This window comes from Microcaecilia unicolor, chromosome 7 (genome assembly GCF_901765095.1).
Source record: "Microcaecilia unicolor chromosome 7, aMicUni1.1, whole genome shotgun sequence".
Lineage (NCBI taxonomy): Eukaryota > Metazoa > Chordata > Amphibia > Gymnophiona > Siphonopidae > Microcaecilia > Microcaecilia unicolor.
The window spans coordinates 177910678-177924076 of NC_044037.1; the positions used below are offsets into that span (position 1 = coordinate 177910678).

Here is a 13399-nt window from a genome sequence, read left to right on the forward strand (position 1 = left end):
CATGCTAGAAGCGCATGAGTAAGGCCACCGGATCGGACATAAGCGAGTCATTCTGCTTCCACAGGGGAGATACCCAAGCCAGTGCCTTCCCAGAAAGGAGAGAGATGATAAAGTTGATCTTGACCCGATCAGATGGAAAGCTGGAGGACTGTAAGTTTATTAGGCACTGGTTAATAAATCCTCAGAACATTTTGGGGTTCCCATAAAAGCGCGATGGTGCTGAGACTCAAGGTTGAGGCACCAGATAAGCCCAGAAGCGTTTCTGATGGAGCAGGTCCCGGAGGCAGGTTCGGAACTGGAGGGCCTGCAGTTTGCATCGTCACCTGCTGAGCACAGACCCCCTGAAGGATTTCTGAAATATGTTGAAGCTGAGTCCATTGTTGCTGGGCGAGGTCCTGAACAGAGCCAGAAAGTTGCTGGAGTTGAAGGGCAAGCTGCTGGAGCAGCTGCAAAGCAGGTGACTCACCCAAGCTCATGGCCTTTGCAATCATTCACAGCTCAGGGTAGGTAAGCCCTTGGGCCGCTGTCCAGTTTACGCTGCCTACTCAACCCAAAGGCTTGGCAGGCCCTAACTGGTGGCAGACAAGTCACGCCCCAGCAGAGGCTAGACCTGAGAGTGGCTCTTAAGAGAGCCCTTAGGGATGCCCCGACAAGTCAGAACAGAGAGTGGCTCTTAAGAGAGCACTTTGGAGCTGGCCTGATGGAGTCGAGGCCAGGGAGTAGCTGGAACCTGTAAGACCAGGAATGGCTGGAGGCACAAGGGCTGAAAGATGCAGACTGGAACACACACACAAGACACGGCTAGGCAACCAGTTGCAAAGTGTTCCAAGCTCCCGAAGCAATAGGTAGATAGAGATGATCCCCACATGACTTAGCTAGACTGGTGAACTACCTCTACAGAAAGGAAGTCACTGAGTTTGTAAAGATACTGGAAGAGCTGTTCAAGTGTCCATCTGCCACTTGGTGCTACTTTTTGGACGCTTTTCTGTTTTGAAAATGAACCTCATTAACATATGGATTAGACGTTTGCATGTGTCCAGATTAGTGCCTCCTTAGAAGGTATTGAGAGCAAAGGATACCTTATTTATTTGTTGGGCAAACTGGATGGACCATACAGATCTTTTTCTGCTGTCATCTACTATGTTACTTAGAGCCGAGGGTCAACATTAATAAATATCTCACCTCTGATTTTCTTTTAGATTTTCTTTATATCTCTTATTTTTGTATCTTATTGAGACCAAAATAACCAAAACAGCTTTGCATCAAGAAGAAAAAGGTGGTCAAAAACTTTCAACCCCCCCCCCCCCCCCCCAAATATACATTCACATCTCATATCTGCAGCTGGTAATCTAGAAACAAAAGGTCTGTACTCTGATGACCTCCCGGACATCACCAATAATCTCACTAAACTTAAAAAAATTAAAAAAAAAAAAAAAAAAAAAACCTAGGCTGTACTGGTCAATCTGAGAACCCTTCAAAGTGTATTAAGAATCCCACTCCGGCTGTGGGTGACAGGGACTGAATATACATCTCCCAAATAGATAAAACTTTTTTTTTCCATTTGAGAGAGCTCTCACTCCTTGTGCACATAAGTACATAAGTACATAAGTAGTGCCATACTGGGAAAGACCAAAGGTCCATCTAGCCCAGCATCCTGTCACCGACAGTGGCCAATCCAGGTCAAGGGCACCTGGCACGCTCCCCAAACGTAAAAACATTCCAGACAAGTTATACCTAAAAATGCGGAATTTTTCCAAGTCCATTTAATAGCGGTCTATGGACTTGTCCTTTAGGAATCTATCTAACCCCTTTTTAAACTCCGTCAAGCTAACCGCCCGTACCACGTTCTCCGGCAATGAATTCCAGAGTCTAATTACACGTTGGGTGAAGAAAAATTTTCTCCGATTCGTTTTAAATTTACCACACTGTAGCTTCAACTCATGCCCTCTAGTCCTAGTATTTTTGGATAGCGTGAACAGTCGCTTCACATCCACCCGATCCATTCCACTCATTATTTTATACACTTCTATCATATCTCCCCTCAGCCGTCTCTTCTCCAAGCTGAAAAGCCCTAGCCTTCTCAGCCTCTCTTCATAGGAAAGTCGTCCCATCCCCACTATCATTTTCGTCGCCCTTCGCTGTACCTTTTCCAATTCTACTATATCTTTTTGAGATACGGAGACCAGTACTGAACACAATACTCCAGGTGCGGTCGCACCATGGAGCGATACAACGGCATTATAACATCCGCACACCTGGACTCCATACCCTTCCTAATAACACCCAACATTCTATTCGCTTTCCTAGCCGCAGCAGCACACTGAGCAGAAGGTTTCAGCGTATCATCGACGACGACACCCAGATCCCTTTCTTGATCCGTAACTCCTAACGCGGAACCTTGCAAGACGTAGCTATAATTCGGGTTCCTCTTACCCACATGCATCACTTTGCACTTGTCAACATTGAACTTCATCTGCCACTTGCACGCCCATTCTCCCAGTCTCGCAAGGTCCTCCTGTAATCGTTCACATTCCTCCTGCGACTTGATGACCCTGAATAATTTTGTGTCATCGGCGAGTTTGTTATGCCAGGCCCAAAAGGAATGGATGGTATGGCTATGTACAAACCCCTAAAATGATCTTTTTCCCCCATGAGGCAAGCTTTCCTTAACAGTTGGTGCGTACCCATACCCTGCAGCACAAAGAGCTCATATTTGTCAATAAAAAATCCAAGGGGGAAAATAGGATCGGTGATTTCAATAAAGGCCCCCACAAAATAATGAATCGAGTGCCAAAAATCCTGTCCAGGCCTGGCTTAAAGTGTTCCCCCGAATAGGTAGTAAATCAGACTTTATTGCTGAAATATACCACAAAGATGTAGTTCCCTCCAAAGATCTTGTAAAAGATGCCCAGATGATCGAAAGCTTCGCGCTGTTCCAAAAAGTGCTCTAAAAATAGCACTGAACAGCGCAGGGCTTTACCGCCCATATGATCAGAGATAATAGCATGCAAACTTATGTGTGTAACATAGTAACATAGTAGATGACGGCAGAAAAAGACCTTCACAGTCCATCCAGTCTGCCCAACAAGATAAACTCGTATGTGCTACTTTTTGTGTATACCCTACTTTGATTTGTACCTGTCCTCTTCAGGGCACAGACCGTATAAGTCTGCCCAGCACTATCCCCGCCTCCCAACCACCAGCCCCGCCTCCCACCACCAGCTCTGGCACAGACTGTATAAGTCTGCCCAGCACTATCCCGCCTCCCAACCACCAGTCCCGCCTCCCACCACCAGCTCTGGCACAGACCATATAAGTCTGCCCAGCCCTATCCCCGCCTCCCACCACCGGCTCTAGCACAGACCGTATAAGTCTGCCCAGCACTATCCCCGCCTCCCAACCACCAGCCCCGCCTCCCACCACTGGCTCTGGCACAGACCGTATAAGTCTGCCCAGCACTATCCCCGCCTCCCAACCACCAGTCCCGCCTCCCACCACCGGCTCTGGCACAGACCGTATAAATCTGCTCAGCACTATCCCCACCTCCCAACCACCAGCCCCGCCTCCCACCACCGGCTCTGCCACCCAATCTTGTAACGCAAATCCCATACTATTCTCGTAGCTTTTCTTTGCACCGCTTCAATTCTTTTTATATCCTTAGCAAGATACGGCCTCCAAAACGGAACACAATACTCCAGGTGGGCCCTCACCAATGACTTATACAGGGGCATCAACACCCCCTTTCCTCTGCTGGTCACACCTCTTTCTATACAGCCTAACAACCTTCTAGCTACGGCCACCGCCTTGTCACACTGTTTCGTCGCCTTCAAATCCTCAGATACTATCACCCCAAGATCCCTCTCCCCGTCCGTACCTATCAGACTCTCACCGCCTAACACATACGTCTCCCGTGGATTCCTATTCCCTAAGTGCATCACTGACAGTTTAGAAAAAAAAAAGGACTGACAAGCCTGGTTTTATCAAATGCTATTCTTTATGAAATTCTTAGCTGAACATCAATTCTGCCTAATCTCAGTTTAATAGTTCAAGTAAAATAAGCAGAATTAAATAATCAGTGTATTGGAGGAGTGGCCTGCTATTATTTCTGATCATAGGGTAAAGTGCGGGAGGATTGTGCCTGAGTTTCTCCCTTATATAGTGTGAAGCCCAGCCCAGCACATCCCAGGATGCACTGGGCAGGGCTGGGTGCTGCCAATTTCAAGGCGGCGCTGGAAGAGGGAGTGTAGTTCCCTCCTCCAACAAAGGCACAAGGGGGTGGGCGGGAAAGAGGGCCGCTAGACTGCCAGTTTTTTTTTTTTTTTTTTTTGGGGGGGGGGGGGGGGGTTGATTTGCAGCCCACTGAGCAACCAGGCCTTTTCGGGGGGGGGGGGGGGGAGGGGGGGATGCGGGGATAGGGCTGGAGACCCACCAGATCTCCAGTCCTCCCAAACTTGTGTCCTGGGGGGGGGGGGACTGAAGGTCTGCCGGACCTCCAGCCTCTGTGTCGCTGGCTGGGGTTGTGCTTTGGGGGGGGGGGGGGGGGAGTGTGCTGGTATTGGGAGGAATGGGTGGCCTGATAGCATGCAAAAGCATGCTGGACAGGGTTCACTATTCCTCCCCAATGGTCTGAAAACCCTAACGCCAGCTCCGAGATGGCATAGGGTTTGCTGTGGACAATGCACCAATTTTGGGCGCACTGCTCGCTGATCATTGGGGGGTGGGGGGAATATGTTTAGAATGCATTTGCATGCTAGTTGTGTTCAGAGCCCACGAGTGTGTTGTTTCATGCGCTCGGGGGCTCTGATCATGGGGCGGTAGCAAATGCAGGCGCTAGTATGGTGCTAATAGCCTCTAGCGCCCGCGTTTGCTTTTGATCATCTGCCCATTAATGAACTACTATACCAAACAGCAAAGAAATCCATACAATACTTTAAGTACCAACACTACAAACATGGAAATATGAATGGCAAACCGATAGTTATGGTGTGTGGTTAGGAGGGTCCCTGGAAAATTACAAGGATGAAGCCAGTGGCCTAGTGGTTAGGGTGATGGACTTTGGTCCTGGGAAACTGAGGAACTGAGTTTGATTCCCACTTCAGGCACAGGCAGCTCCTTGTGACTCTGGGCAAGTCACTTAACCCTCCATTGCCCCATGTAAGCCGCATTGAGCCTGCCATTTGTGGGAAAGCGCGGGGTACAAATGTAACAAAAAACAAAACAAAACACAGATAAGGAAATCTGCCAGCTTTTTAAATCATATTATGAACAGCTGTAGTCTAGACCTCCAGAGGATGGTCTTGGTTTGGAGAGAGTTATTTGACTAGTGTAGAGGTATCCCAGATCACCTCAGCAGAGAGGGAGCTGTTGAATGCACCCATCATTCAGGAGGAAATGGAATGGGTGATCCAACAGAGTGAATTATGTAAAGCACCAGGACCTGGCAAGTTCAGGGCAGATTTTTATAGAATTTAACAAGGGGGGCTGAGGGCTTCCATCAAGGAAGGCTGCTGCTGACACAAGATGGAGAATCGGAGGGAGGGGGCCGGAACTAAGATGGCGGCATAGCAGGACGCGTCGAGAGGCAGCTCTGGGGTCCCGTTTGGTGCTAAAGGTTTTTCCGCGACGATACCTCATACCAAACGAAAGGGGTCTACGAGGTTAGCTCCCCCACCTACCTCGACGTCCTCCCCGTTCCACACGGGGCTAGAGCGCTTCTTTTTGCCACTTTCCCACGGAAACAAAGACATGGATCCCGTTGCTCGGCCCTCGGGAGAGGCGGAGACCATGCTGGGAGAGGAGGTGTCTCTTTCACCACCAGCAATGCTGAAGCCTCCGTGCCCAGCGTCATCGACGAGTCTGGTTGAGAAGCAGCAGCCTACCGGAAGTGTTTTGGCTGCTGATCCCAGTGAGGGTCAAGAAACATTGAGGAAGACGCTAAGAGCAGAGGCAGGAGCCTCAGGAAAAGAACCGGAGGTAAATCTTGAGATGATTTGGAAGAAGCTGAATGAAATGGATACAACTTTACATCAGACATCAGGTGAAATTAGAGCCTTTAATAGTAAATTTCAAGAACTTGATTCTAAAGTGGATTTAATTAAAGAAGAAACTATTGAAAAAATTCAAAGTGTTCAAAAGAATGTTGACTCTTTACAGGAATTTAGATTATCTGTGATTAAAGACAATATAGACATTCGGAGAAAGATGGAACAGATTGAGAATTCCAATAAAAGACTAAATTTACGTTTGTTAAATTTCCCTAATCTCCCTGGGATTACTCCTTATGATATGTTCAAAAGATATGTGAACGAAGTTTTACAAATTCCTTTGGAAGTTATCCCGCCTGTAAACAAATTATATTATATTCCTGTTCCTAAGGGACAGAAAGGGAAAAAACAAGAGCTTCAAGAACTCAATCTGGACTTAAATAATATTTCAGCAATACTGGAACAGACATTGGATGAAAATACTGAAAGATCCACTTTAATTGTGTCATTCATTTTTGAACAGGATTTGAATAATAAAATGAAACTTTATTTTAAGAACTTGAAAACCTGTTTTGGGGGAATTAAGGTTCAGATTTTCCCTGATGTAGCGAAATCTACCCAACAAAGAAGGAAAGCTTTCCTTGCGTTAAAATCAAAAACATCTGATATAGGAGGAAACTTCTTCTTGGCATTTCCACGTAAATGCATTGTTAAATTGGGTCAGATTAAATACACCTTTTATTCACTTGAACACCTTAAATCATTTCTTGATTCAAGGCAGCAGTAACGATATAAATATAACGTGGGAATGTTAAACCACTATCTTTTTTTTCCCTAATTTTGCTAATAAATACTTGTTTTAAATCCTCTCTAAATTCCATCGACCCCTCTCTCAACTTAATGTGGTCTAAGGAAGCAAAAAAATTATAGGAATTTGATAGAATATGATTTGTATATCTGTATAATTGTACGATATTTCCTTAAATGTTGCTTAATTTCCTCTTTTGAATCATGGCTGTATTTCAATAACAAGTATTTTCTTGTTGTAATGTTTAAAATTAATAAATAAATTTAATACAAAAAAAGAATTTTACAAGGGGGGGGGGGGGGGGGTATAACTAATATAGAAACAAATCTTTTCCAGAAAGGAGGATATGGTAAAACTTAGAGGACATGAATTGAGGTTGCAGGACAGTAGACCTGAGAGTATCGCGAGGAAATTCTTTTTCATAGAGTGATCGATGCCTGGAATGCCCTCCCAAGGGAGATGGTGAAGACAAAGACAATAACGGAATTCATAAAGGCATGGGATGAACACAAGAGGCTCTCCAATTAGAAAATGGATGCTATAAAAAACAATACTTAAATGACTGCATATGTGTTGATGTTATGAATGGTGCTTAGAAGGCAACTCCAGCTGTGAAGAACTAAGGCCAATGCCAGGCAGACTTCTACAGTCTGTATCCCATATATGGCAAGATGGTTTAGGATGTGCTGGAGAAGACTTTGAGAGCAACTCCAGTAGTTGGAATGTGAGGACAGTACCAGGCAGACTTCTACGGTCTGTCTCGTATGTGACAGGACAGATTGGAATTGGCTGGAGTGGGCTTCAACGACAACTCCAGTAGTTGGAACCTAAGGATAGTACTGGGCAGACTTCTACGGTCTCTGTTCCAGAAAATGGCAAAGAAAGACCAGGATCAAGTACTATACCACATTCCTTGTTGGTTTAATCATGAATTGATAATGAGTGTGACTCTTGGTTGGAGTGGATGAATGGTTTAGGTCTTTATCTGCCATGTTTATTACGTAACTTACAGTATTCTGTAGGCTATATGCATAACTGGGGGCTCCACTCATGTCGCATCCAGCTAAACACATCCCTTGCATTTACACCTTATGTAAGTTAGTTGTGCTGTTACAGAATTGTGCTTAGGCGCCATGCTGGCACTTTTATAGGTAAACTAGTAAAAAAGGCCCGTTTCCGAAACCAATGAAACGGGCGTTAGCATGTGGCTTTTTTTGTGTGTGTGTGTATGTCTCACAGAGTTATTTTGTGTGTGAGTGTGCGGTGTGTGTGCAGGTTGTTGATGTGTGTCTTTTTTTTGTTTTGTTTTTTGCTTGGGGGTTGTGGGTTGTGATGTGCTGTGCTGTGCTGGCAAAGTGGGATGGATTGGCGTGTGGCTTTGAGGGTGTATTTCTGTTGTATTGTGTGTGTGTGGTTTTGTCTGTCATGGAGGTTTGTGGAGGGGGGGTCTTTCTGTTGGTGAAATGTAAATGTGGTTGTAGGGGGGTCAGCCTTTGCTGAGTGGTGGGTTTTTTTTTCCAGATTTTTTTTTTTGTGTTGTGCTGAGGCAGTAGTGTTGTTTTAGATGGGTGGAAGGTAGAGGAGCACGTTCTTTGTCTGTTAGTATTTTTTGGCCATTTCAGGGCTACTGTAGGGGAATGCTGGAAGAGAAATGTGCTGTTGGAAGCAGCGCCATCTTTTTCCATTGGGCTGGGGTTCTGGGCATCCTGGAGGTGGGTGACGGCTTGCCTGAGGACGGGGATGGTTGTTTTAAGTTGGCGGAAGGGAGAAGAGCACAGTCTCCGGCCGTCTGGGGGTGATCTGGTATGTTTGGTCCATTTCAGGGGAATGCTGGAACATTTATGCGCTGCAGGAATCAGCGCCGTCTTTTTCCGGGTGCTTGGGGAATCCCCGAGGTGGGAGACAGCTTGCTTGAGGCTGGGGATGGTTGGGCACGTCCTTGGCCGCTTCGGCAAAAGGGGAAGAGGAAGGGGGTGGGGAGTTACCTGCAGCCGCCTGAGAAACCATGTATTCTTTGTTTGTTTTGTATTATTAGTTTGCATTTCTGTTGAAGAAAGAGTGGATGCCTTTCGAATGATGGAGGTGGTGCGTCGGTGTGCGGTTGTTTCGTTAGTTTGGCAGCCAGTCTCCTCCCCCTTCCTTGGTCGCTGTTTGCTGCTGGCTGGGTTGCGGGTAATCCTTCCAGCTGGGCCGCAGCTTGTCCTGTTCGCCCACGTCCCAGATGGTGATGGGCACGTTGTTTTCCGGCTCCTCCGACTCCATGTCAAGCGATCCCAAATATAGTTCTTGCTATAGGCCCTCTGGCACTCTTCAGTACTGGCATTAGGCATTTAAAAATTTCTCCCCCCCCCCCCCCCCCGGGTCTATTTTTGCACATAACCACAGCAGGAATATTCTTCTCTCGTTCCAGCGGTGGTTCTGTGCTCTCCGTGCTGCACAGATAATGAGCCATTCTGCTGGGGAATGCTCCTCCCTTATTGTCACTTAGTTTCCTCTGATTGGTCCGTCTTACGTTGCCTAGTGTTGCCTGGGAACGGTGTTGTGATGGTCCTTTGTGTTTCAGAATGTTGAGGGTGTTTTTTCTGATTGGTCTGTCATGCGAGGGCGGGGCAGAGAGACATGGTCAGTGTTGTGGCTTCACCACCATGAATCCATGAACCCTTCAGGGAGTGGCTGAGTGACTTCAGAACGTTGTCTTCAGAACGTTGAGGGTGAGTTTTATTATAGTAGATATACTTAAATGCTACTATTCTATACATTTGTGCGTGCAAGGGGCACGTAAATATGAATGCCTAAAATATAGAATTACCATCAGTGAAACAACCATATTCCATTAAATAAGCCTAATTTGATTAAAAAAAAAAAAAGTTAAAAGCTCCCTGCAAAATGCTTGAGGAGCCACATTTTTGGAAGCCAATTGTGGTAGTAAAACTTAGTACCTGTTGCGTACAGCAGGCAAATGATGCAGACTTCCTTGCAAAGGCCGTTCCTCCAGAGTCCAACATTCTATCAGCTCCTGGGGTACTCGCCAATAGCTGACACCTAGAGGCCCAAGAGTAGTAAGAATTCATATACAATACTCCAATTCAACAGATATCTTTCCTAAAAATATAGCATAATATATTATCTACTGGTCTGATAGCTTGGCTAAATACTAAATATACACAAATCTTGATTCAAGTGAACATTTTGCACCAGATGTACTAAAGGGTTTCTCCTATTTTAAGTCCATGGGAAAAAATTGGCTCACAGACTCTTTGCTGAAATGCCAATTCTTTCCAATTTATCAAGATGGTATAAATTGTTATAGAATTGTCTGCGCGTGAAGGTAGGGGACAGCATCTAAACAAAAAGTGGTGAACATAAGAGACTAATCTAAAATATATTTATTTCCACCCCGGAGAATGATGTGGAGGAGGGAGGGAAGCCATGAAACATTTACACATGGATGAAAACACGTGGATTCCAGCACTGGATCAACCTCTTGTGGAAAATAGCAAGGGACCTATGGTAACATCCATATGGAAGAGGTCACATTTTCCCCTTGCAAAACAATATTACACTTAGGACTAGATTCAATAAATGGTGCTCCTGAGTGAAGCCGTACTAGCAGGAAATTGATACCCCTACTAAAATTAAACTGGTGGTTCCTGATCAAGCCCTGAAGTGGGTGAAACGTTCTGGGCCCCGTTGACAAAATGCACAGTTGGAGTGGGGTCATCAAGCCATCTAAATTATAAGTTAAGTTAATTTATGCTTTAATATTGGCTTGTTTAAAGTGTATATACTCAGAAATGCTGATTTGAAATACAAGGCTCTAATATGGGCGGTTTGTGATAGCAAAAAAAGTGTAAAAAAGAAAAAACCTTATGAAAGAGACTAGATCACGGACAAAAACTCTTATATAGATACTATTGTCTCGTTGGTCAGACCTTGGTATACACCTCGGTTTCTGAGGGTTTTGTTGCTTTCACATTTGTTATTCATTCATTTAACACAACCCCTTTAGGATTGTGATTGGCTGTTGATCAGTCTGTACAGTATTAGATTACCTTATTTGGATCAACAGCTCATACTGTGATTTGACATTGATTTGCTATTCTATAAAACCACACGACATTTTTTGGATGCCCGTACCTCCTTTTCAGTTATGCACTAGAGAATTTAGGCACAGGGTGTTATAGAATAGCGCACAGGAAGATGTGCGTGTAAATCCAAATAGTGCCAATTAAGTGCTATTATTGATTGTTAAGGCCTACTAATTTATTGTTGATAGCTCATTCTTGGATCCATGCCTAAATTTAGGTGTCAACCTTTCAGCGCCATATGCAGAATCTGGGGGTTAGTGTGCAAAACTGTGGGCACAAATTATAGAATACAAAAACTTAATTGACAAATTATGGGCCAATATTCAAAGCAACTTAACCAGGAAGGAGAGGCTCCTGCTAGTTAAGTCACTTGTGTGGGGCTATCTACTGATATTCAGCTACTCTGAACCACAGAGTGCTGCTGAATATCCCCTATAACCACCTAAGCCAGAGCTTCTCAAACTGTGAGTCGGGATCCCAAATGGGGTCAAAAAACCTGCCTTTGGGGTCATGACCTAGGTGGGCTCTCCATAGGTGCATCATTATTGTGCACCTCGGGGGAGGGTATCACACAATTTCATTTAGCTGCAATCACGGGGTCACAGCTACATAAAGATGGGAAGCATGGACCTAAACAGAGACCAGCTATGTTGTGGGTGGTCCGGGGGCAGAGTCAGCACTTATGCAGTTAAGTGTCAATATTCAGCACTTAACTGTATAAGGTAACTGGACCAATCAGATCATATAAAACACAGTCCTATCTTGTCCAGTTCCACCTATACGGTTAAGGGCTGAATATTGGCATTAACCGGATAAGTACAGGCTGTCTGCACATACCCAGAAAATCAATGCCAGTGTCTGGACATGGCCCCGCATTGAATATCAGTGCACAAAGCAGGCATCTGCTAAAAATGCTCACCGCAACCGGCTGAATATGTACCCCTGAGCTGCTAATTGGCACCAACAACCAACTATTGGTGATAACTGGTGTTAACTGCCACTAATTTGCAAATTCTATAGTGTGTAACTGCAAGAGGCGGTGGAAGTGGGAGGGACATGGGTGGGTCAGGGGCATGACCAGAACTTACATACTAAGATCATAGAATACCGTCAGATGTGAGCATTTATACCGGCCTTTGACATGGAGTAAAGTTAGGTGCTAAAATGTGGTCTTACACCAATATGTGTATAATTGTTGATGCAGAATTTGTGCTAAGAAACCAGCATTTCAGCACCTAACTTTAGGCAGTCACTCCCTTTATACCTGGTCCATGTGTATGTTACACGTGTGTAACACTGTGCCCTTTACTTGTCCATGCCTTTCTGCATGCCTTATGTGCACTGAACGGTTTACCCTACAGAGCCACAATGTGTTTTGGGTCCTGCATTAAGAGAGCAGCATCTAGTGGGCCTTTAGATAGAACCAACATGGCAGCCAGGAGGGAAAGAAACTTCTCTAGTGCAGAGAGCAGCCTCCTGGCATGCCTGGTGCTCTTCAATGAGGGCATACTGTTCTGTGATGGAGGACAGAGGCTGGACCATGCTGCAGTAAGGATCATCTGGGAATCAATCCAGATGACCCTGGCCAGGTAAGATCAAATGTGTCTCCATGCATCTACACCAAGACCTTCTAGATCAGCGTTTCCCAAGTGTACTCCTTGCCATTCAGGTTGTCAGGATATCCACAATGAATATGAATACAGATCACGCTCCCCCCCCCCCTCCACACACACACCTGCTTACTTGCCTGCTCCCAGGCCAGCCAAACACAACAGCTACCACAGTGACCTACCATGTCTTGCCTGTAACGCATCACCTCCCTTTATTTTCAAACATACTGGAAGCAACTGGAGGGTAAGAAGAATGCATGCTGCTTAGGTCAGGGCAAAATGCACCAGCAGACAAGCTGAACCACTATGACTTAACTGAAGCGTGCCACCTCCTCTCCTCCCCCCTCCCCCCCGACATACTGGAAATATGTGGAAGGAAAGAGAGGGGGAGTGTGATCACTTTAGTCCCCTTGACAAAGTCCCAATATTACAAAGCACCATAGTCTAGGAACATGCTGCACTGAGGCTTTTTATGGTTGGTTTTTATTTGTTTTTCTATTTTTGTTCTTCCTGTTCCAAAAATTTTAATCAGTCACCACTCAAGAAATGTACCTGCAGCCTCCTCCAACAGTAGGTATTGCAGCCACAACCCCCCCACCCCTCCCCACCAAAAGGATCAGAGGGGGGCACGGTGAGGGACCTGACACACCATGTTTAGGACCCCCCAGGCTCTGTGGTCCCGCCTCTGCCAATCCTAACTCTCTAGTCTGCCCCCAAGGAGGGAGGGGGGCGCAGAGGGAACTCAGCTCCCAAAAACAGTTACATGCAGTATTCCCCAGATTTAGTGAGTGCTCCACCAGGAATCTGTGTCTACAGCCTTCCTGGAAGCAGCCTACTTGACCAAATGTCTGTACCATCTGCTGAAGCCAGAGAAACACTGAGGAGTTGAAGGCATCACCAGTCCCCTAT

The 13399-nt window shown here is 45.7% G+C and overlaps 1 protein-coding gene across 1 annotated transcript in view; it reads right to left on the bottom strand.

Annotated features, from left to right (window-relative positions):
- LOC115475097 (BTB/POZ domain-containing protein KCTD18-like) overlaps nt 1–13399 on the bottom strand; it is a 41590-nt gene that overhangs the window by 8406 nt on the left and 19785 nt on the right. Inside the window, 1 exon segment of the mRNA XM_030210837.1 lies at nt 9732–9834. Within this exon segment, the coding sequence (XP_030066697.1) occupies nt 9732–9834 (103 nt within the window).